This window comes from Coregonus clupeaformis, chromosome 17 (assembly GCF_020615455.1).
Source record: "Coregonus clupeaformis isolate EN_2021a chromosome 17, ASM2061545v1, whole genome shotgun sequence".
Lineage (NCBI taxonomy): Eukaryota > Metazoa > Chordata > Actinopteri > Salmoniformes > Salmonidae > Coregonus > Coregonus clupeaformis.
This window is the reverse complement of record NC_059208.1, coordinates 64,417,949-64,438,738: the sequence shown is the minus strand read 5'-3', so window position 1 is coordinate 64,438,738 and position 20,790 is coordinate 64,417,949. Positions and strand designations below refer to the sequence as shown.

Here is a 20,790-nt window from a genome sequence, read left to right as displayed (position 1 = left end):
GTAACGTAACAAAATGTGGAAAAAGTCAAGGGGTCTGAATACTTCCTGAATGAACTGAGGCCTCCTCTATGAGAGAGCAGTAGGGATTGATGTTTCTATATACGTACCATAGGCCTCCTCTATGAGAGAGCAGTAGGGATTGATGCCGGTACCGTTGGGTCCTGCATCCTGCTTGGCCTCTTGGTCTCCCAGTCTCAGAATGTTCTCCAGACCGTTCAGGGCCACCTGCACTATCTTACTGTCCATCACTGTCAACAGGTCACACAGAGGCTTGATACAGCCCAGGTTCACCAGGTACCTAGAGAGAACATAGAGAGAACAGACAGAGAGAGAGAGAGACAGAGACAGAGACAGAGACAGAGACAGAGACAGAGACAGAGACAGAGACAGAGACAGAGAGAGAAGGAGGAGGCAAGGGAGAGAGAGAGAGAGAGAGAGAGAGAGAGAGAGAGAGAGAGAGAGAGAGAGAGAAATATCCTAGATGATAAATTCAGAATGTGTTTGGTACAATCCAGACGCTTGCCAAATGCAGCGGCCCTGAGACAGGAGTGTTAGTGTCTCGTGACATTCCACTGACGGAGGGAAAAAGAACTGCAAAGAAATTTAAATATAGGCCTCAGACACACACGTTCACCAAGTATAGCTCCTGTCTGATATCACCGTGACAACGCGGGTATTTACGGATGCAAACCGTGGAAAAACAGCTAAGCCTGGAATCTCAGACCACACGAGGAGGAAGTGAGGAAAACTTACACCAATCCACCTCTCCTTGACCCCTCCATCTTTCCTATACTGAGCTGTGTTCGAATACTCATACTAACTGCACTAACCGTACTATTTGTGACATAAATGTAATATGTAGTATGCTTATTGGTCATAGTATGGATATAGTTAGTATGCCAAAAGTTCCCAGATGTTGTACTAAATTCGCCAAAATACGAAGTGTACAAGCAGTGGACACTATTTCTGTGCTTTTAGGGCCCATAATGCAATTCTTCAGTAAATGGGCGTGGCTTCACAACATTTTCAGATTTGAAGAAAATGGTGGAAAATATGCCGCCGAGGTCCGACAAGAGCAGATACAAATTCATTGCTTTAACTAATTATGACAAATGTTAAGAAAATGTTGAGCAATGTAATAAAGTAATGACTTTTCAAATAAGTTAAGTTACACGTTATGTTGGCTGACAATTTGTTAGCTACGCTATCCTTACGAACCGCATAGCATTACAGTATGTACCGGTATGTTAGCTAGTTACCGTCCTAACGTTAGTTGGCTACTAATACATCGAACTTGCCAGGAAGTATATTAACTATATGCTATCGAACTAACTACCCAACATTTATTGATTTGATTATTCACGTCATTCTTAGCTAAGTCGTATAGTCGTTGTGAGTTCTCAATGGACATGGTTAATTATGGGTATCTACTTCGATTTCAGAGCACTCGTCTGAGTGTGCCAGAGCACAGAATAACTGATGAATTTACGAACGCTCAACACCCGTTGAATATGTCCGGTGTCAGTAAACGTTGGCAAAAACAAGCGTAATTAAATTGTTGCCAGCAGCACAGTTACAGTCAACAACGCTCTGGATAACATGAAAAGAGCCTAATCAGCTCTGCTAGGGTGAGTAAAATGGTCAGTGAGGTGTTCTCTCATTTGTGGCTGGAAGTAGCTAGCAAGCTAGCCAACGTTAGCCAGTTAGCTTGGGCGCTTGACCGCCGTTGTGAGGTCAGAACGCTCGTATCAACCCTACTCCTCAGCGAACAGACAATCTGACAACGCTCTGAATTTACGCACTCTGGCACTCCAGATTGAATTTACGAACACACCCGAAATCGTAAAACGTCTAGCTAGTCATTTGTTATGCTAACAAGCTAGCAAGAGGTTGCATAGCAACAGCATCAACTTCCGGTAGACAGGCGAAGCGCTAGTACGCTCAACTGAAAGGATACCGTTAGTTTACAGTATAGTAAAATAAACTAATAGTATATAGTATATACTCATTAAGTATGTCGTATACAGTATATGTTAGTATGGGTATTCGAACACAGCTATGGACTAGGGTTCTTGACCCCTCCCTCTTTCCTATTTCTGACATGGACCAAGGATCTTTACACTTCCCACTCTTTCCTATACTGACATGGACCAAGGATCTTTACACTTCCCATGGTCAATCTCTGATCTGAAAGGACTATAGGTGAAAGCAATAACAGATCAATACCAATACAACAACCCCAGACACCTCTTTCCTGGTTCTACCCTGCAGTACTAAAGGGCAACAGAGCTAGGCCTACACTATCAATAATCTAACTATACCAGCTGTCCTGGTGAGGTGGGTCATATCTAATCTGTCCTGGTGGAGGTGGGTCATATCTAGTCTGTCCTGGTGAGGTGGGTCATATCTAATCTGTCCTGGTGAGGTGGGTCATATCTAATCTGTCCTGGAGAGGTGGGTCATATCTAATCTGTCCTGGTGAGGTGGGTCATATCTAATCTGTCCTGGTGGAGGTGGGTCATATCTAGTCTGTCCTGGTGAGGTGGGTCATATCTAATCTGTCCTGGTGAGGTGGGTCATATCTAATCTGTCCTGGTGAGGTGGGTCATATCTAATCTGTCCTGGTGAGGTGGGTCATATCTAATCTGTCCTGGTGAGGTGGGTCATATCTAATCTGTCCTGGTGGAGGTGGGTCATATCTAATCTGTCCTGGTGGAGGTGGGTCATATCTAATCTGTCCTGGTGAGGTGGGTCATATCTAATCTGTCCTGGTGAGGTGGGTCATATCTAATCTGTCCTGGTGAGGTGGGTCATATCTAATCTGTCCTGGTGAGGTGGGTCATATCTAATCTGTCCTGGTGAGGTGGGTCATATCTAGTCTGTCCTGGTGAGGTGGGTCATATCTAATCTGTCCTGGTGAGGTGGGTCATATCTAATCTGTCCTGGTGAGGTGGGTCATATCTAATCTGTCCTGGTGAGGTGGGTCATATCTAATCTGTCCTGGTGAGGTGGGTCATATCTAATCTGTCCTGGTGAGGTGGGTCATATCTAATCTGTCCTGGTGATGTGGGTCATATCTAATCTGTCCTGGTGAGGTGGGTCATATCTAATCTGTCCTGGTGAGGTGGGTCATATCTAATCTGTCCTGGTGAGGTGGGTCATATCTAGTCTGTCCTGGTGAGGTGGGTCATATCTAATCTGTCCTGGTGAGGTGGGTCATATCTAATCTGTCCTGGTGAGGTGGATCATATCTAATCTGTCCTGGTGAGGTGGGTCATATCTAATCTGTCCTGGTGAGGTGGGTCATATCTAATCTGTCCTGGTGAGGTGGGTCATATCTAATCTGTCCTGGTGAGGTGGATCATATCTAATCTGTCCTGGTGAGGTGGGTCATATCTAATCTGTCCTGGTGAGGTGGATCATATCTAATCTGTCCTGGTGAGGTGGGTCATATCTAATCTGTCCTGGTGAGGTGGATCATATCTAATCTGTCCTGGTGAGGTGGATCATATCTAATCTGTCCTGGTGAGGTGGGTCATATCTAATCTGTCCTGGTGAGGTGGGTCATATCTAATCTGTCCTGGAGAGGTGGGTCATATCTAATCTGTCCTGGTGAGGTGGATCATATCTAATCTGTCCTGGAGAGGTGGGTCATATCTAATCTGTCCTGGTGAGGTGGATCATATCTAATCTGTCCTGGAGAGGTGGGTCATATCTAATCTGTCCTGGTGAGGTGGATCATATCTAATCTGTCCTGGAGAGGTGGGTCATATCTAATCTGTCCTGGTGGAGGTGGGTCATATCTAATCTGTCCTGGTGAGGTGGGTCATATCTAATCTGTCCTGGTGAGGTGGGTCATATCTAATCTGTCCTGGTGAGGTGGGTCATATCTAATCTGTCCTGGAGAGGTGGGTCATATCTAATCTGTCCTGGTGAGGTGGGTCATATCTAGTCTGTCCTGGTGAGGTGGGTCATATCTAATCTGTCCTGGTGAGGTGGGTCATATCTAATCTGTCCTGGAGAGGTGGGTCATATCTAATCTGTCCTGGTGAGGTGGATCATATCTAATCTGTCCTGGAGAGGTGGGTCATATCTAATCTGTCCTGGTGAGGTGGATCATATCTAATCTGTCCTGGAGAGGTGGGTCATATCTAATCTGTCCTGGTGGAGGTGGGTCATATCTAATCTGTCCTGGTGAGGTGGGTCATATCTAATCTGTCCTGGTGAGGTGGGTCATATCTAATCTGTCCTGGTGAGGTGGGTCATATCTAATCTGTCCTGGAGAGGTGGGTCATATCTAATCTGTCCTGGTGAGGTGGGTCATATCTAGTCTGTCCTGGTGAGGTGGGTCATATCTAATCTGTCCTGGTGAGGTGGGTCATATCTAATCTGTCCTGGTGAGGTGGGTCATATCTAGTCTGTCCTGGTGAGGTGGGTCATATCTAATCTGTCCTGGTGAGGTGGGTCATATCTAATCTGTCCTGGTGAGGTGGGTCATATCTAATCTGTCCTGGAGAGGTGGGTCATATCTAATCTGTCCTGGTGAGGTGGGTCATATCTAATCTGTCCTGGAGAGGTGGGTCATATCTAATCTGTCCTGGTGAGGTGGGTCATATCTAATCTGTCCTGGTGAGGTGGGTCATATCTAATCTGTCCTGGTGAGGTGGGTCATATCTAATCTGTCCTGGTGAGGTGGGTCATATCTAATCTGTCCTGGTGAGGTGGGTCATATCTAATCTGTCCTGGTGAGGTGGATCATATCTAATCTGTCCTGGTGAGGTGGGTCATATCTAATCTGTCCTGGTGAGGTGGGTCATATCTAATCTGTCCTGGAGAGGTGGGTCATATCTAATCTGTCCTGGTGAGGTGGATCATATCTAATCTGTCCTGGTGAGGTGGGTCATATCTAGTCTGTCCTGGTGAGGTGGGTCATATCTAATCTGTCCTGGTGAGGTGGGTCATATCTAATCTGTCCTGGTGAGGTGGATCATATCTAATCTGTCCTGGTGAGGTGGGTCATATCTAATCTGTCCTGGTGAGGTGGGTCATATCTAATCTGTCCTGGTGAGGTGGGTCATATCTAATCTGTCCTGGTGAGGTGGATCATATCTAATCTGTCCTGGTGAGGTGGGTCATATCTAATCTGTCCTGGTGAGGTGGATCATATCTAATCTGTCCTGGTGAGGTGGGTCATATCTAATCTGTCCTGGTGAGGTGGATCATATCTAATCTGTCCTGGTGAGGTGGATCATATCTAATCTGTCCTGGTGAGGTGGGTCATATCTAATCTGTCCTGGTGAGGTGGGTCATATCTAATCTGTCCTGGAGAGGTGGGTCATATCTAATCTGTCCTGGTGAGGTGGATCATATCTAATCTGTCCTGGAGAGGTGGGTCATATCTAATCTGTCCTGGTGAGGTGGATCATATCTAATCTGTCCTGGAGAGGTGGGTCATATCTAATCTGTCCTGGTGAGGTGGATCATATCTAATCTGTCCTGGAGAGGTGGGTCATATCTAATCTGTCCTGGTGGAGGTGGGTCATATCTAATCTGTCCTGGTGAGGTGGGTCATATCTAATCTGTCCTGGTGAGGTGGGTCATATCTAATCTGTCCTGGGTGAGGTGGGTCATATCTAATCTGTCCTGGTGAGGTGGGTCATATCTAATCTGTCCTGGTGAGGTGGGTCATATCTAATCTGTCCTGGTGAGGTGGGTCATATCTAATCTGTCCTGGAGAGGTGGGTCATATCTAATCTGTCCTGGTGAGGTGGATCATATCTAATCTGTCCTGGAGAGGTGGGTCATATCTAATCTGTCCTGGTGAGGTGGATCATATCTAATCTGTCCTGGAGAGGTGGGTCATATCTAATCTGTCCTGGTGAGGTGGGTCATATCTAATCTGTCCTGGTGAGGTGGGTCATATCTAATCTGTCCTGGTGAGGTGGGTCATATCTAATCTGTCCTGGTGAGGTGGGTCATATCTAATCTGTCCTGGAGAGGTGGGTCATATCTAATCTGTCCTGGTGAGGTGGGTCATATCTAGTCTGTCCTGGTGAGGTGGGTCATATCTAATCTGTCCTGGTGAGGTGGGTCATATCTAATCTGTCCTGGTGAGGTGGGTCATATCTAGTCTGTCCTGGTGAGGTGGGTCATATCTAATCTGTCCTGGTGAGGTGGGTCATATCTAATCTGTCCTGGTGAGGTGGGTCATATCTAATCTGTCCTGGAGAGGTGGGTCATATCTAATCTGTCCTGGTGAGGTGGGTCATATCTAATCTGTCCTGGAGAGGTGGGTCATATCTAATCTGTCCTGGTGAGGTGGGTCATATCTAATCTGTCCTGGTGAGGTGGGTCATATCTAATCTGTCCTGGTGAGGTGGGTCATATCTAATCTGTCCTGGTGAGGTGGGTCATATCTAATCTGTCCTGGTGAGGTGGGTCATATCTAATCTGTCCTGGTGAGGTGGATCATATCTAATCTGTCCTGGTGAGGTGGGTCATATCTAATCTGTCCTGGTGAGGTGGGTCATATCTAATCTGTCCTGGAGAGGTGGGTCATATCTAATCTGTCCTGGTGAGGTGGATCATATCTAATCTGTCCTGGAGAGGTGGGTCATATCTAATCTGTCCTGGTGAGGTGGATCATATCTAATCTGTCCTGGTGAGGTGGGTCATATCTAATCTGTCCTGGTGAGGTGGATCATATCTAATCTGTCCTGGTGAGGTGGGTCATATCTAATCTGTCCTGGTGAGGTGGATCATATCTAATCTGTCCTGGTGAGGTGGATCATATCTAATCTGTCCTGGTGAGGTGGGTCATATCTAATCTGTCTTGGTGAGGTGGGTCATATCTAATCTGTCCTGGAGAGGTGGGTCATATCTAATCTGTCCTGGTGAGGTGGATCATATCTAATCTGTCCTGGAGAGGTGGGTCATATCTAATCTGTCCTGGTGAGGTGGATCATATCTAATCTGTCCTGGAGAGGTGGGTCATATCTAATCTGTCCTGGTGAGGTGGATAATATCTAATCTGTCCTGGAGAGGTGGGTCATATCTAATCTGTCCTGGTGGAGGTGGGTCATATCTAATCTGTCCTGGTGAGGTGGGTCATATCTAATCTGTCCTGGTGAGGTGGGTCATATCTAATCTGTCCTGGTGAGGTGGGTCATATCTAATCTGTCCTGGAGAGGTGGGTCATATCTAATCTGTCCTGGTGAGGTGGGTCATATCTAGTCTGTCCTGGTGAGGTGGGTCATATCTAATCTGTCCTGGTGAGGTGGGTCATATCTAATCTGTCCTGGAGAGGTGGGGTCATATCTAATCTGTCCTGGTGAGGTGGATCATATCTAATCTGTCCTGGAGAGGTGGGTCATATCTAATCTGTCCTGGTGAGGTGGATCATATCTAATCTGTCCTGGAGAGGTGGGTCATATCTAATCTGTCCTGGTGGAGGTGGGTCATATCTAATCTGTCCTGGTGAGGTGGGTCATATCTAATCTGTCCTGGTGAGGTGGGTCATATCTAATCTGTCCTGGTGAGGTGGGTCATATCTAATCTGTCCTGGAGAGGTGGGTCATATCTAATCTGTCCTGGTGAGGTGGGTCATATCTAGTCTGTCCTGGTGAGGTGGGTCATATCTAATCTGTCCTGGTGAGGTGGGTCATATCTAATCTGTCCTGGTGAGGTGGGTCATATCTAGTCTGTCCTGGTGAGGTGGGTCATATCTAATCTGTCCTGGTGAGGTGGGTCATATCTAATCTGTCCTGGTGAGGTGGGTCATATCTAATCTGTCCTGGAGAGGTGGGTCATATCTAATCTGTCCTGGTGAGGTGGGTCATATCTAATCTGTCCTGGAGAGGTGGGTCATATCTAATCTGTCCTGGTGAGGTGGGTCATATCTAATCTGTCCTGGTGAGGTGGGTCATATCTAATCTGTCCTGGTGAGGTGGGTCATATCTAATCTGTCCTGGTGAGGTGGGTGTTTCTTTATACCTGATCTGTTCAGGCATTCCTCCGGAGGTGGCGTTAGTGATGGCCCAGGCTGCTTCCTTCCTGGTTCTAAACTCTGCCTTCTGCAGGATGTCGATCAGCACAGGGAAGATGTTGGCATCGATCACCGTCTAGTAGAGGAGAGGAGGAATGAGAGAGGAGGAGAGGAAGAACATAGAAAAGTATGAGTAGTTAGATAGAAAGATGACAGCTAACTAACTAAACTAAACTAGAGAGCGGCACAAACCTGATTTCCTTTATTCAAACTAAAGACTAAGAGAATACCTAATACCTAGGTCTTGGAAGATTTCTTTGGATCTGTATAGTGTCTGAACTGTACCAGTCTGTGTTATGCATCTGTAACTGTGGAGTACGGTGGCTGTATGTGGACACCTGCTCGTTGGACATCTGTACAACGTGTCGTAGCTAGCTAGCTAACGTGCGTCTCTGAGAGTGTAATATTCTACAACCATGCTGCTACAGTAGGAATACAGACAGTACACAGTGATTTACCATGAATGTCTAATAGCGTTTACGTCATTCTCTTACAAAAGTACCTCTTGGTGGCGTAAAAAATTATTTTTGGAGTTTGTTCTACATTGGGAGAAGCTAGGCAGAGGACACCGAATCCCCTTGCCTGTGTGTGTTGTGGCAATTTATCCCCCACATAAGCAGTGGTGGAAACAGTACTCAATTACATACAAGTAAAAGATACGCTACATGGCCAAAGGTATGTGGACACCTGCTCATCGAACATCTCATTCTAAAATCATGGGCATTAATATGGAGTTGGTCCCGCCTTTGTTGCTATAACTGCCTCCACTCTTCTGGGAAGGCTTTCCACTAGATGTTGGAACATTGCTGCGGGGACTTGCTTCCATTCAGCCACAAGAGCATTAGTGAGGTCGGGGCACTGACGTTGGGCGATTAGGCCTGGCTTGCAGCCGGCGTTCCAATTCATCCCAAAAGGTGTGATGGGGTTGAGGTCAGGGCTCTGTGCAGGCCAGTCAAGTTCTTCCACACCGATCGACAAACCATTTCTGTATGGACCTCGCTTTGTGCACGGGGGCATTGTCATGCTGAAACAGGAAAGGGCCTTCTTAAAATTGTTGTCAAAGTTGGAAGCACAGAATCATCTAGAATGTCCTTGTATGCTGTAGCGTTAAGATTTCCCCTTCACTGGATCTAAGGGGCCAGAACCATGAAAAACAGCCCCAGACCATTATTCCTCCTCCACCAAACCTTACAGTTGGCACTATGCATTGGGGCAGGTAGCGTTCTCCTGGCATCTGCCAAACCCAGATTCGTCCGTCGGACTGCCAGATGGTGAAGCGTGATTCATCACTCCAGAGAACGCGTTTTCACTGCTCAATGGAGTCCAATGGCGGCGAGCTTTACACCACTCCAGCCGACACTTGGCATTGCGCATGGTGATCTTAGGCTTGTGTGCGGCTGCTCAGCCATGGAAACCCATTTCATGAAGCTCCCAACGAACAGTTCTTGTGCTGATGCTGCTTCCAGAGGCAGTTTGGCACTCGATAGTGAGTGTTGCAACCGAGGACAGACGATTTTTACGCGCTACGCGCTTCAGCACTTGGCGGTCACGTTCTGTGAGCTTGTGTGGCCCACCACTTCGCGGCTGAGCCATTGTTGCTCCTAGACATTTCCACTTCACAATAACAGCACTTACAGTTGATCGGGGCAGCTCTAGGAGAGGAGAAATGTTACGAAATGACTTGTTGGAAAGGTGGCATCCTATGACGGTGCCACTTTGAAAGTCACTGAGCTCTTCAGCAAGGCCATTCTACTGTCAATGTTTGTCTTTGGAGATTGCATGGCTGTGTGCTCGATTTTATACACCTGTCAGCAACGGGTGTGTCTGAAATAGACGAATCCACTAATTTGAAGGGGTGTCCACATATCATGAACATCTCTGTGTATCTGTATGGTACCTGTAGTGTCTGTATGCCTGAGTAATGTCTGGACCTCACCTGTATCTGAGCCCTGTTGCCAGCTGTGATGTTGGAGACGGTCCAGCAGGCTTCTTTACGGATGGACTCTTTAGCACTACTCAGGAGGTGGAGCAGACAGGGAAGGGCTGAACAGTTCAACACCACCTGTGTCTGGATGTCGTCACCAGTAACGATGTTCCCCACTGCTCTCAGAGCGGGAGACGCCACCTTGTAGTCTGTGTGCCTGACAGAGGAAAAAAACATTCAAAGTTACTACCGCTGAGCCCCCTGAAGTGGAGGTGGCTGCAGTCACACACACACACACTGACATGAGCAGTTCTACGAGGCGCCTGCAGACGCCGGAGTCGATGACAGCCTGGATCTTCTCGTTGGGTCCATCGGAGAGGTAGGACAGGGCCCAGCAGGCGTCCGCTAACAGGTCTGGATCACTGCTGAACAACAGTCTAGAGAGGACCTGCAGACAGGGAGACACCTGGGGGGACAGAGGACAGACAGGGGGACAGTTAAGACTAAACAAGGTCATTTGTTATCAAACCAAAAACAAGCGTCCTGCTAGTAGTTTAAAAAAAAGTGGTTTATGACACCATTTAATATGCGGGTGAATGGACGGTAGAATGGGGAAAGGGTTGCTTCAGTAATATGGGCCACGGTGTGGGCTAGAGACGGTGACGGTGATTGAATAACCGTGTAACTAACGGTTATTGGATGAAGACCGTGATGAAAAATCAAATTACGGTCTAAACCGTTTAAATACATTCACTTTACCGACAGTGCCTTCGGAAAGTATTCAGACCCCTTGAATATTTCCACATTGTTACGTTACAGCCTTATTGTAAAATGGATTTAAAAAAGAAAACATCCTCAATCTACACACAAACACCCCATAATGACGAAGCAAAAACAGTTTAGACAAGTCTTGGCCGTAAAAAAATAAACTGAAATAACACATTTACATAAGTATTTCAGACCCTTTACTCAGTACTTTGTTGAAGCACCTTTGGCAGCGATTACAGCCTTGAGTCTTCTTCGGTATGACGCTAAAAGCTTGACACACCTGTATTTGGGGAGTTTCTCCCATTCTTCTCTGCAGATCCTCTCATGCTCTGTCAGGTTGGATGGGGAGCGTTGCTGCACAGCTATTTTCAGGTCTCTCCAGAGATCGGGTTCAAGTCCGGGCTCTGGCTGGGCCACTCCAGGACATTCAGAGACTTGTCCCAAAGCCACTCCTGCGTTGTCTTGGCTGTGTGCTAAGTGTCGTTGTCCTGTTGGAAGGTGAACCTTTGCCCAAGTCTGAGGTCCTGATCGCTCTGGAGCAGTTTTTCATCAAGGATCTCTCTGTACTTTGCTCCGTTCAACTTTCCCTCGATCCTGACTAGTCTCCCAGTCCCTGCCGTCGAAAAACATCCCCACAGCATAATGTTGCCACCACCATGCTTCACCGTAGGGATGGTGCTAGGTTTCCTCCAGACATGACGCTTGGCATTCAGGCCAAAGAGTTCAATCTTGGTTTCATCAGACCCGAGAATCTTGTTTCTCATGGTCTGAGTCCTTTAGGTGCCTTTTGGCAAACTCCAAGCGGGCTGTCATGTGCCTTTTACTGAGGAGTGGCTTCCGTCTGGCCACTCTACCATACAGGCCTGATTGGTGGAGTGCTGCAGAGATGGTTGTCCTTCTGGAAGGTTCTCCCATCACCACAGAGGAACTCTGGAGCACTGTCAGAGTGACCATCGGGTTCTTGGTCACCTCTCTGACCAAGGCCCTTCTCCCCCGATTGCTCAGATTGGCCGGGCGGCCAGCTCTAGAAAGTCTTGGTGGTTCCAAACTTCTTCCATTCAAGAATGATGGAGGCCACTGTGTTCTTGGGGACCTTCAATGCTGCAGATTTTTTTTGTACCCTTCCCCAGATCTGTGCCTCGACACAATCCTGTCTCGGAGCTCTACGGACAATTCCTTCGACCTCATTGCTTGGTTTTTGCTCTGACATGCACTGTCAACTGTGGGACCTTATATAGACAGGTGTGTGCCTTTCCAAATCAAGTCCGATCAATAGAATTTAGCACAGGTGGACTCCAATCAAGTTCTAGAAACATCAAGGATGATCAATGGAAACAGGATGCACCTGAGCTCAATTTCGAGTCTCATAGCAAAGGGTCTGAATACTTATGTAAATAAGGTATTTGTTTTTTTATTTGTAATAAATTTGCTAACATTTCTAAAAACCTGTTTTTGCTTTGTCATTATGGGGTATTGTGTGTAGATTTATGATTGAAAAAAATCTCAAATCTACACACAATACCCCATAATATATGATATCAATTTTAGAAGAAGGCTGTAACATAACAAAATGCGGAAAAAGGGAAGGGGTCTGAATACTTCCCAAATGCACTGTAACAGCAGGAGTGTTTACTAATGATTATAAGGAATTGTTTTGCTAACTTTGTCTGTACATTAAACTTTCTACATCTCCTCTTTCCAACTGTCCTTTGAAGCTTGAGGAGCTAACCTGCTAGATGCGCTGGGGGTGTAAAACGCTAATGGCACTTCAGTAAAAAAAAAAAAAATGTTTTTTAAAAGTTGTGGACTTTCTTTTATAAAATGCACGTTTTTCATTGCTTGCTAGTAAATAAATAAAATCGGTCTTCTTTTAAAAAAAGGTTGGATGTGTCTGACTCTTCAACAGCAGTGGACAAGGTTGTTCTGGCTCTGAGGACTATAATGGGATAATGTTGTGTCAGATGGACAATGGGCCAATCCTCTTCAACCTGGCATGGTATAATTTTATACGGAATATTTTGTTAATTTATAGACTAATCAACGCTGATCAGCCCCGGTCCTGGCCGATATGCCGCCCTTGGAGAGACCCCCCCCCCCAAAAAAAATGGCCACCCTCCTATCCCTGTAAAGGAGAATGGTAGCCATACAGTGTCGACCCACAATGCACTTTTAATGAATGCCCATGTGGTAGCCTACCGTTCGCAAAACAGGCAATTTACCGTTAATCCCTGTCATTTGGTTACATTAATTTCTGTTAACCCCCCTAGAATCGATGTCAGCGCCCCCGCAGAAATCGAATTAGCATAAATATCCATAAAGATCTGTCAGTTTAAGCTAGAGATATGTTTTTTTTTTGCAATGGATGCGTCTCAATCCACCGCATCCGCTGATGTTGCACTTTCGCATCTGCGGTGAAACGTGACAGAGCTAGAGCGGTGTTTGTCAGACCATGAGACATCCAGAAAATCGGTCTACTCACAAAATCGTCTGTAGCGTCCGAACGGTTTGGCCTAGAAACTATACTGAACAAAAATATTTCCAAATGCACTGTAACAGCAGGAGTGTTTACTAATGATTATAAGGAATTGTTTTGCTAACTTTGTCTGTATATTAAACTTTCTACATCTCCTCTTTCCAACTGTCCTTTGAAGCTCGAGGAACCTGCTAGTTGCGCTGGGGGTGTAAAATGCTATGGCACTTCAGTAAAAAAAAAGGTTTTTTAAAAGTTGTTGACTTTCTTTTATACAATGCACGTTTTCATTGCTTGCTAGTAAATAAATAAAATCGGTCTTCTCACAAAATCGTCTGTAGCGTCCGAACGGTTTGGCCTAGAAACTATACTGAACAAAAATATAAATGCAACAATGAAAGTTTTTACTGAGTTACAGTTCATATAAGTAAATAAATCAATTGAAATAAATGAATTAGGCCCTAATGTATGGATTTCACATAACTGGGCAGGGGTTCAGCCACTGGGGAGTCAAGCCCAGCCAATCTGAATGAGTTTTTCCCCACAAAAGGGCTTTATTACAGACAGAAACACTCCTGTTTCATCAGCTGTCCGGGTGGCTAGTCTCAGACGATACCGCAGGTGAAGAAGCCGGATGTGGAGGTCCTGGGCTGGCGTGGTTACACGTGGCCAAAGGTTGTGAGGCCGGTTGGAAGCACTGCCAAACTCTCTAAAACAACATTGGAGGCGGCTTATGGTAGAGAAATGAACATTCAATTCTCGGGCAAAAACTCTGGTGGACATTCCTGCAGTCAGCATGCCAATTGCACGCTCCCTCAAAAACTTGAGACATCTGTAGCATTGTGTTGTGTGACAAAACTGCACATTTTAAGATTGGCCTTTTATTGTCCCTAGCACAAGGGTGCACCTGTGTAATGATCATGCTGTTTAATCAGCTTCTTGATATGCCACACCTGTCAGGTGGATGGATTATCTTGGCAAAGGAGAAATGCTCACTAACAAAGATGTAAACAAATGTGTGCACAAAATGAGCGAAATAAGCTTTTTGTGCATATGGAAAATGTGCATTTTTTTTTTATTTCAGCTCATTTCAACATGGGACCAAAACTTGACATGTTGCGTTTATGTTTTTATTCAGTGTATTATGATGGTGTTCTCCATGTTGCTCTACGACCCCCACGAGCGTCTTGGGACTCGTCTGAAGTCGGCAGGGGGCGGCAGGTAGCTTAGTGGGTAAGAGCGTTGTGCCAGTAACCGAAAGGTCGCTGGTTCTAATCCCCGAGCCGACTAGGTGAAAAATCTGTCGATGTGCCCTTGAGCAAGGCACTTAACCTTAATTGCTCCTGTAAGTCACTCTGGATAAGAGCTAAATGACGTGAGTGAGTGAGTGAGTCGGTACAGCCGATCTGCCAACTTCTGTCTGTAGGATCTGAACATTTTGGGCTACACACAAAACATTTATTTTTATTTTATTTTATTTTTTTACATCCATTGAAATTATAGTAGTTCCTCACAGTATTTTAAAAATCTTTCCAACATCCTCCTCCTCGATAATCAGCGTGGCTGATAAATAGGCTATGGACATGTTGCCATTTGTATTTGTTTCCATTTAATAATAATTGTCACATTTCATCGTCATACTACGGCGTAGCTGTCCACTTCATAACTTTCCTTGTCAATTCATCATCTTCTAGCCTACTTTCAAAAGACAAAAGGTTTAAAAAAAATGTTTTTAAGGAAAGGATAAATATTTGCTTGCGTCTGACATATACGCTGGTGGCTTTGATTGACGGGTGCTTTTACAGGGGTGTGCGTGAGTTCGCTGATTCCCTCTATAGGCCTATATGTCCGTTCAGAAGGTTCCCTGTAGCCTCTCTCTGGATTCTCTCTCTTTAATAAAATCAAACGCTCCTGTCATGATTGAATCTTGTAAAAAGGCCTATTTTCAGTAGCTTAGGCTACATTATCTCTCTAAATTACAGTGTCCTCTCTTTGAAGATCATAGGTCAATGCCACTGCAATCGAATGACCGCAGCAGCAGGGTTTGTGACGTTATGTGAATATTTTGGGAAAAGTGGGAGAAAACCCATCATACTTCATTTAAATTATTTTGTGTATCTAAATAGGATCTGTATAAAAAATATATATATGCAGAAAAGCCAACCAAGGACAAGGTAGACATATCTTTATTCTGACTCCATTAATGTTGTGTAAATGCGACAGATCCTTTCCAACTTTGCATTTCTTCATTTGTTGATTAATACTTCCAAGTAATAACCCTGAATAATAATGAAATGCCATGATAATAACAAAGTGTAAATGGCATGTTTCAAATGGGCTTTATTAAGAAGCATATCCATTTAAACAAGTGTACAAACAGAAATGTGACCTCCCCTCACGCTCTGAACTCTGACATTCTCATTCTGATATGACGTATCTGACATCACGCTCTGAACTCTGACATTCTCATTCTGATATGACGTTTCTGACATCACGCTGTGAACTCTGACATTCTCATTCTGATATGACGTTTCTGACATCACGCTGTGAACTCTGACATTCTCATATGACGTTTCTGACATCACGCTGTGAACTCTTGTTTGATGTTCTCTTTGTAGAATGCATTCTGTGCTAAGTCAATGATTTCGATACGAGGAAAGCGACACTCGAACATCTCTCCTTTAGCACTACTGATAGGGCCGAATGCCATGCCCTCTCTGACCCTATAACGTCCCATTACTGTTACCGTAAGGGAAAGGTGACAGGCAAGGGAACCATCTAAGTGTATTCTCACCCTGAGTGAATCTGAAATAGTAAAAAAAATGCCTTCCTGTCCCTGTAACATTAATGACAGTAGAGAAACAGAGCTGAAGAGAGGGATAACACTTTAGACTATTGAGAGATTTACAGGGTGAGAGAAACTCCTGCCTCGTCACATACCATCCCCTGGTCACATGCTCAGTCTCTGAGTCACTGGGGCTTTTTATGTTCTGGCTGGCCAGAGTCACTAGCAGATTAAACCATCGGCTAGCTAGCTAACAGCCGGGCATAACACGGCACCCAAATTGAGTCAAATGGCACCTCATTCCCTACATAGTGCACTAGCTGTGATCAGGGCCCCATAGGCGTCTGGATGCCAAAATCCTGACTTCATCTAGCTAGCGGTTATGGTTTAGATTCAGAACTCAATGAGCGACTGCTTTCAACTCCGAAGTTGTGAACCTCCTTATTTATTTGAGCTAGCGGTTACGGTTTACATTCAAGGAGCTGTGAATGTAGCAGCATACACACTAAACAGGAGAAAGGAGAGTGGTTGTGGTTATGGGAGCACACACCAAACAGAGGTATTCATATTACTAAGCTGACATATGGAATTGTTTTAAGATGGTCATACCATGGATCATTTAGCTATTTTATATAGAATTTTAGGACCCCTTTAGATGTAAAAAAAAAACGGCCCAAAAAAAAAAAAACGGCCAAAATTAAATAATAAGGAATAAGGTTTTGAAGTCTCTGTCCTTTATCTAGGAGACATAAGAAGGATCAGGAAATATTCAATTTTTTTTACACATATTTAACCCCTTTTTTTTGGGTAGAGGCACAAAACTACTCCATAATTCCATTCATTTTTTTAACCGTACCGGTTACCTTCAGACGAGTCCCGTTACACTTGTGGGGGTCGTAGAGCAGAACGGAAAACACAATTGTGTTCGTGAGAGTCTCATCTTTCTACATTCGTTTGTAGCGATTCGGACAGCATCTCAGAGATCTGGAGCCATATTCTGGAGCCATATTCATACAGAGTCTCAGAGATCTGGAGCCATATTCTGGAGCCATATTCTGGAGCCATATTCATACAGAGTCTCAGAGATCTGGAGCCATATTCATACAGCGTCTCAGAGATCTGGAGCCATATTCATACAGCGTCTCAGAGATCTGGGGCCATATTCATACAGCGTCTCATAGATCTGGAGCCATATTCATACAGCATCTCAGAGATCTGGAGCCATATTCATACAGCATCTCAGAGATCTGGAGCCATATTCATACAGCATCTCAGAGATCTGGAGCCATATTCTGGAGCCATATTCATACAGCGGCTCAGAGATCTGGAGCCATATTCATACAGCATCTCAGAGATCTGGAGCCATATTCATACAGCATCTCAGAGATCTGGAGCCATATTCATACAGCATCTCAGAGATCTGGAGCCATATTCATACAGCGGCTCAGAGATCTGGAGCCATATTCTGGAGCCATATTCATACAGCGTCTCAGAGATCTGGGGCCATATTCATACAGCGTCTCAGAGATCTGGAGCCATATTCATACAGCGTCTCAGAGATCTGGAGCCATATTCTGGAGCCATATTCATACAGCATCTCAGAGATCTGGAGCCATATTCTGGAGCCATATTCATACAGCGTCTCAGAGATCTGGAGCCATATTCTGGAGCCATATTCATACAGCGTCTCAGAGATCTGGAGCCATATTCTGGAGCCATATTCATACAGCATCTCAGAGATCTGGAGCCATATTCTGGAGCCATATTCATACAGCGTCTCAGAGATCTGGAGCCATATTCATACAGCGTCTCATAGATCTGGAGCCATATTCATACAGCATCTCAGAGATCTGGAGCCATATTCATACAGCGTCTCAGAGATCTGGAGCCATATTCATACAGTGTCTCAGAGATCTGGAGCCATATTCATACAGCATCTCAGAGATCTGGAGCCATATTCTGGAGCCATATTCATACAGCATCTCAGAGATCTGGAGCCATATTCTGGAGCCATATTCATACAGCGTCTCAGAGATCTGGAGCCATATTCATACAGCATCTCAGAGATCTGGAGCCATATTCATACAGAGTCTCACAGATCTGGAGCCATATTCTGGAGCCATATTCATACAGCGTCTCAGAGATCTGGAGCCATATTCATACAGCGTCTCAGAGATCTGGGGCCATATTCATACAGCGTCTCAGAGATCTGGAGCCATATTCATACAGAGTCTCACAGATCTGGAGCCATATTCTGGAGCCATATTCATACAGCGTCTCAGAGATCTGGAGCCATATTCATACAGCGGCTCAGAGATCTGGAGCCATATTCATACAGCGTCTCAGAGATCTGGAGCCATATTCATACAGAGTCTCACAGATCTGGAGCCATATTCTGGAGCCATATTCATACAGCGTCTCAGAGATCTGGAGCCATATTCATACAGCGTCTCAGAGATCTGGAGCCATATTCATACAGCGTCTCAGAGATCTGGGGCCATATTCATACAGCGTCTCAAGAGATCTGGAGCCATATTCATACAGCGTCTCATAGTAGGAGAGCTGATGTGGGATCAGGTCTCCCCTGTCCGTGTAATCTGATTCATTACGATCTAAATGGCAACACTGATCTTAGATCAGCACATGCTAAATGAATATGGGGTTGGGTCTTACCTTCTCAAATACAGGTGGGGGGCTCTTCCCCCTGCACAGGTTGGACAGAGCCCACACTGCATTCCTAGTCATGGTCAGTCTGGTGGATTTGGTCAGAAGCCTGGAGAGAGGAACAGGGGAGAGGAGCCATGAGTGAACGTCTTATGTGGAGTAGTAGATATCAGAGGACACAAGACTTTCAACTCTGCTTTCACTGATACTTCCAACAAAAACAGTAGTTTGTGATTGTGTACTCACATTAATAGTGGTGGTAGGATATTACAGTTGAGTACGTAGTCTCTGCACACTGGACTGTCCCCTGCTATGTTACCCAAAGCCCACACCGCCTGAGAGAGGAGGAGAGAGAGAGAGAGAGAAAGGAGAGGGAAAAAGAAAGGAGAGAAGAGAGAGGGAGAGAAAGAAAGGAGAGAGGAGAGAGAGAGAGAGAGAGAGAGAGAGAGAGAGAGAGAGAGAGAGAGAGAGAGAGAGAGAGGGACAGGGGTGAGAGAGGAGAGAGAGAGAGAGAGAGAGAGAGAGAAGAGAGGGGAGAGAGAGAGCGCAAAACTAGGTAGAAATGAAAGACAGTCTTGTAATCAATTTTTCCATGCCTGTTTAGATGTAGTGTTGGCCTTACCTGTTCCTGAACATCTTCAAAGTCAGAGTTGAGTAGTTCTATGAAGATGGGTACTGCTCCCGCCTCGATTACTATGTTAGTCTGCATGGACGTACCTGACGCTATGTTGGTCAGCGCCCACGCCGCCTCAAACTACACAGACAGAGACTTTATTAATGACACACTGATATTGATAATAAAACTCGATTATACAAAAACATACAATGACAGAAATGTTATTGTGACTGCAATAATTGCCAAAGATATCCACAATGAATTACTAGCTATTCAAGACTGAACATCATCCAGTTTTCCAGTCTGGGTTAACTTTTATATTAAGGTCTCACCTGTAATGTGCAGTTGACGCTCCTCTTCAGGAACTCTACCAACCTCTCTACAATGCCTGGGGTGTTGATGACCTCGTCAATAGGTGGATTGGGTTCTGGAACAAGATCAGACACAGAATATATGAGAAAGTGTCTAACAATTAGCACCATGGACTCACAACCTTCACCACCCTAGAGGGGGGTAGCTGAATCAGCTGTGTTAGTGCCGGGCTGGGCTTGGAGCAACAGCCTGTACACCCTGAGGGTCCCCAGGACCAGGAGGGACAACACCCTGAGGGTCCCCAGGACCAGGAGGGACAACACCCTGAGGGTCCCCAGGACCAGCAACACCCTGAGGGTCCCCAGGACCAGCAACACCCTGAGGGTCCCCAGGACCAGGAGGGACAACACCCTGAGGGTCCCCAGGACCAGGAGGGACAACACCCTGAGGGTCCCCAGGACCAGGAGGGACAACACCCTGAGGGTCCCCAGGACCAGGAGGGACAACACCCTGAGGGTCCCCAGGACCAGGAGAGACAACACCCTGAGGGTCCCCAGGACCAGGAGAGACAACACCCTGAGGGTCCCCAGGACCAGCAACACCCTGAGGGTCCCCAGGACCAGCAACACCCTGAGGGTCCCCAGGACCAGGAGAGACAACACCCTGAGGGTCCCCAGGACCAGCAACACCCTGAGGGTCCCCAGGACCAGGAGGGACAACACCCTGAGGGTCCCCAGGACCAGGAGAGACAACACCCTGAGGGTCCCCAGGACCAGCAACACCCTGAGGGTCCCCAGGACCAGGAGGGACAACACCCTGAGGGTCCCCAGGACCAGGAGAGACAACACCCTGAGGGTCCCCAGGACCAGCAACACCCTGAGGGTCCCCAGGACCTAGCAACACCCTGAGGGTCCCCAGGACCAGGAGGGACAACACCCTGAGGGTCCCCAGGACCAGCAACACCCTGAGGGTCCCCAGGACCAGAAACACCCTGAGGGTCCCCAGGACCAGAAACACCCTGAGGGTCCCCAGGACCAGAAACACCCTGAGGGTCCCCAGGACCAGAAACACCCTGAGGGTCCCCAGGACCAGAAACACCCTGAGGGTCCCCAGGACCAGGAGGGACAACACCCTGAGGGTCCCCAGGACCAGGAGGGACAACACCCTGAGGGTCCCCAGGACCAGGAGGGACAACACCCTGAGGGTC

General features: G+C 46.2%; 1 protein-coding gene across 2 annotated transcripts in view; it reads right to left on the bottom strand.

Annotated features, from left to right (window-relative positions):
* Positions 1 to 20,790, bottom strand: part of LOC121586846 (importin subunit alpha-7) — a 40,537-nt gene that overhangs the window by 4,796 nt on the left and 14,951 nt on the right. For both annotated transcript variants that reach the window (XR_006003974.2, XM_041903853.2), the window contains exons 4-11: positions 19,604 to 19,698; positions 19,278 to 19,409; positions 18,902 to 18,990; positions 18,665 to 18,764; positions 10,271 to 10,434; positions 9,981 to 10,185; positions 7,993 to 8,120; positions 108 to 298 (exon numbers count right to left, since the gene is read on the bottom strand). Coding sequence is in view for 1 of the 2 variants with exons in the window: in XM_041903853.2 (XP_041759787.1) it covers positions 108 to 298; positions 7,993 to 8,120; positions 9,981 to 10,185; positions 10,271 to 10,434; positions 18,665 to 18,764; positions 18,902 to 18,990; positions 19,278 to 19,409; positions 19,604 to 19,698 (1,104 nt within the window). In the remaining variant the exon portion in view is untranslated. The remainder of the gene's footprint in view (positions 1 to 107; positions 299 to 7,992; positions 8,121 to 9,980; positions 10,186 to 10,270; positions 10,435 to 18,664; positions 18,765 to 18,901; positions 18,991 to 19,277; positions 19,410 to 19,603; positions 19,699 to 20,790) is intronic.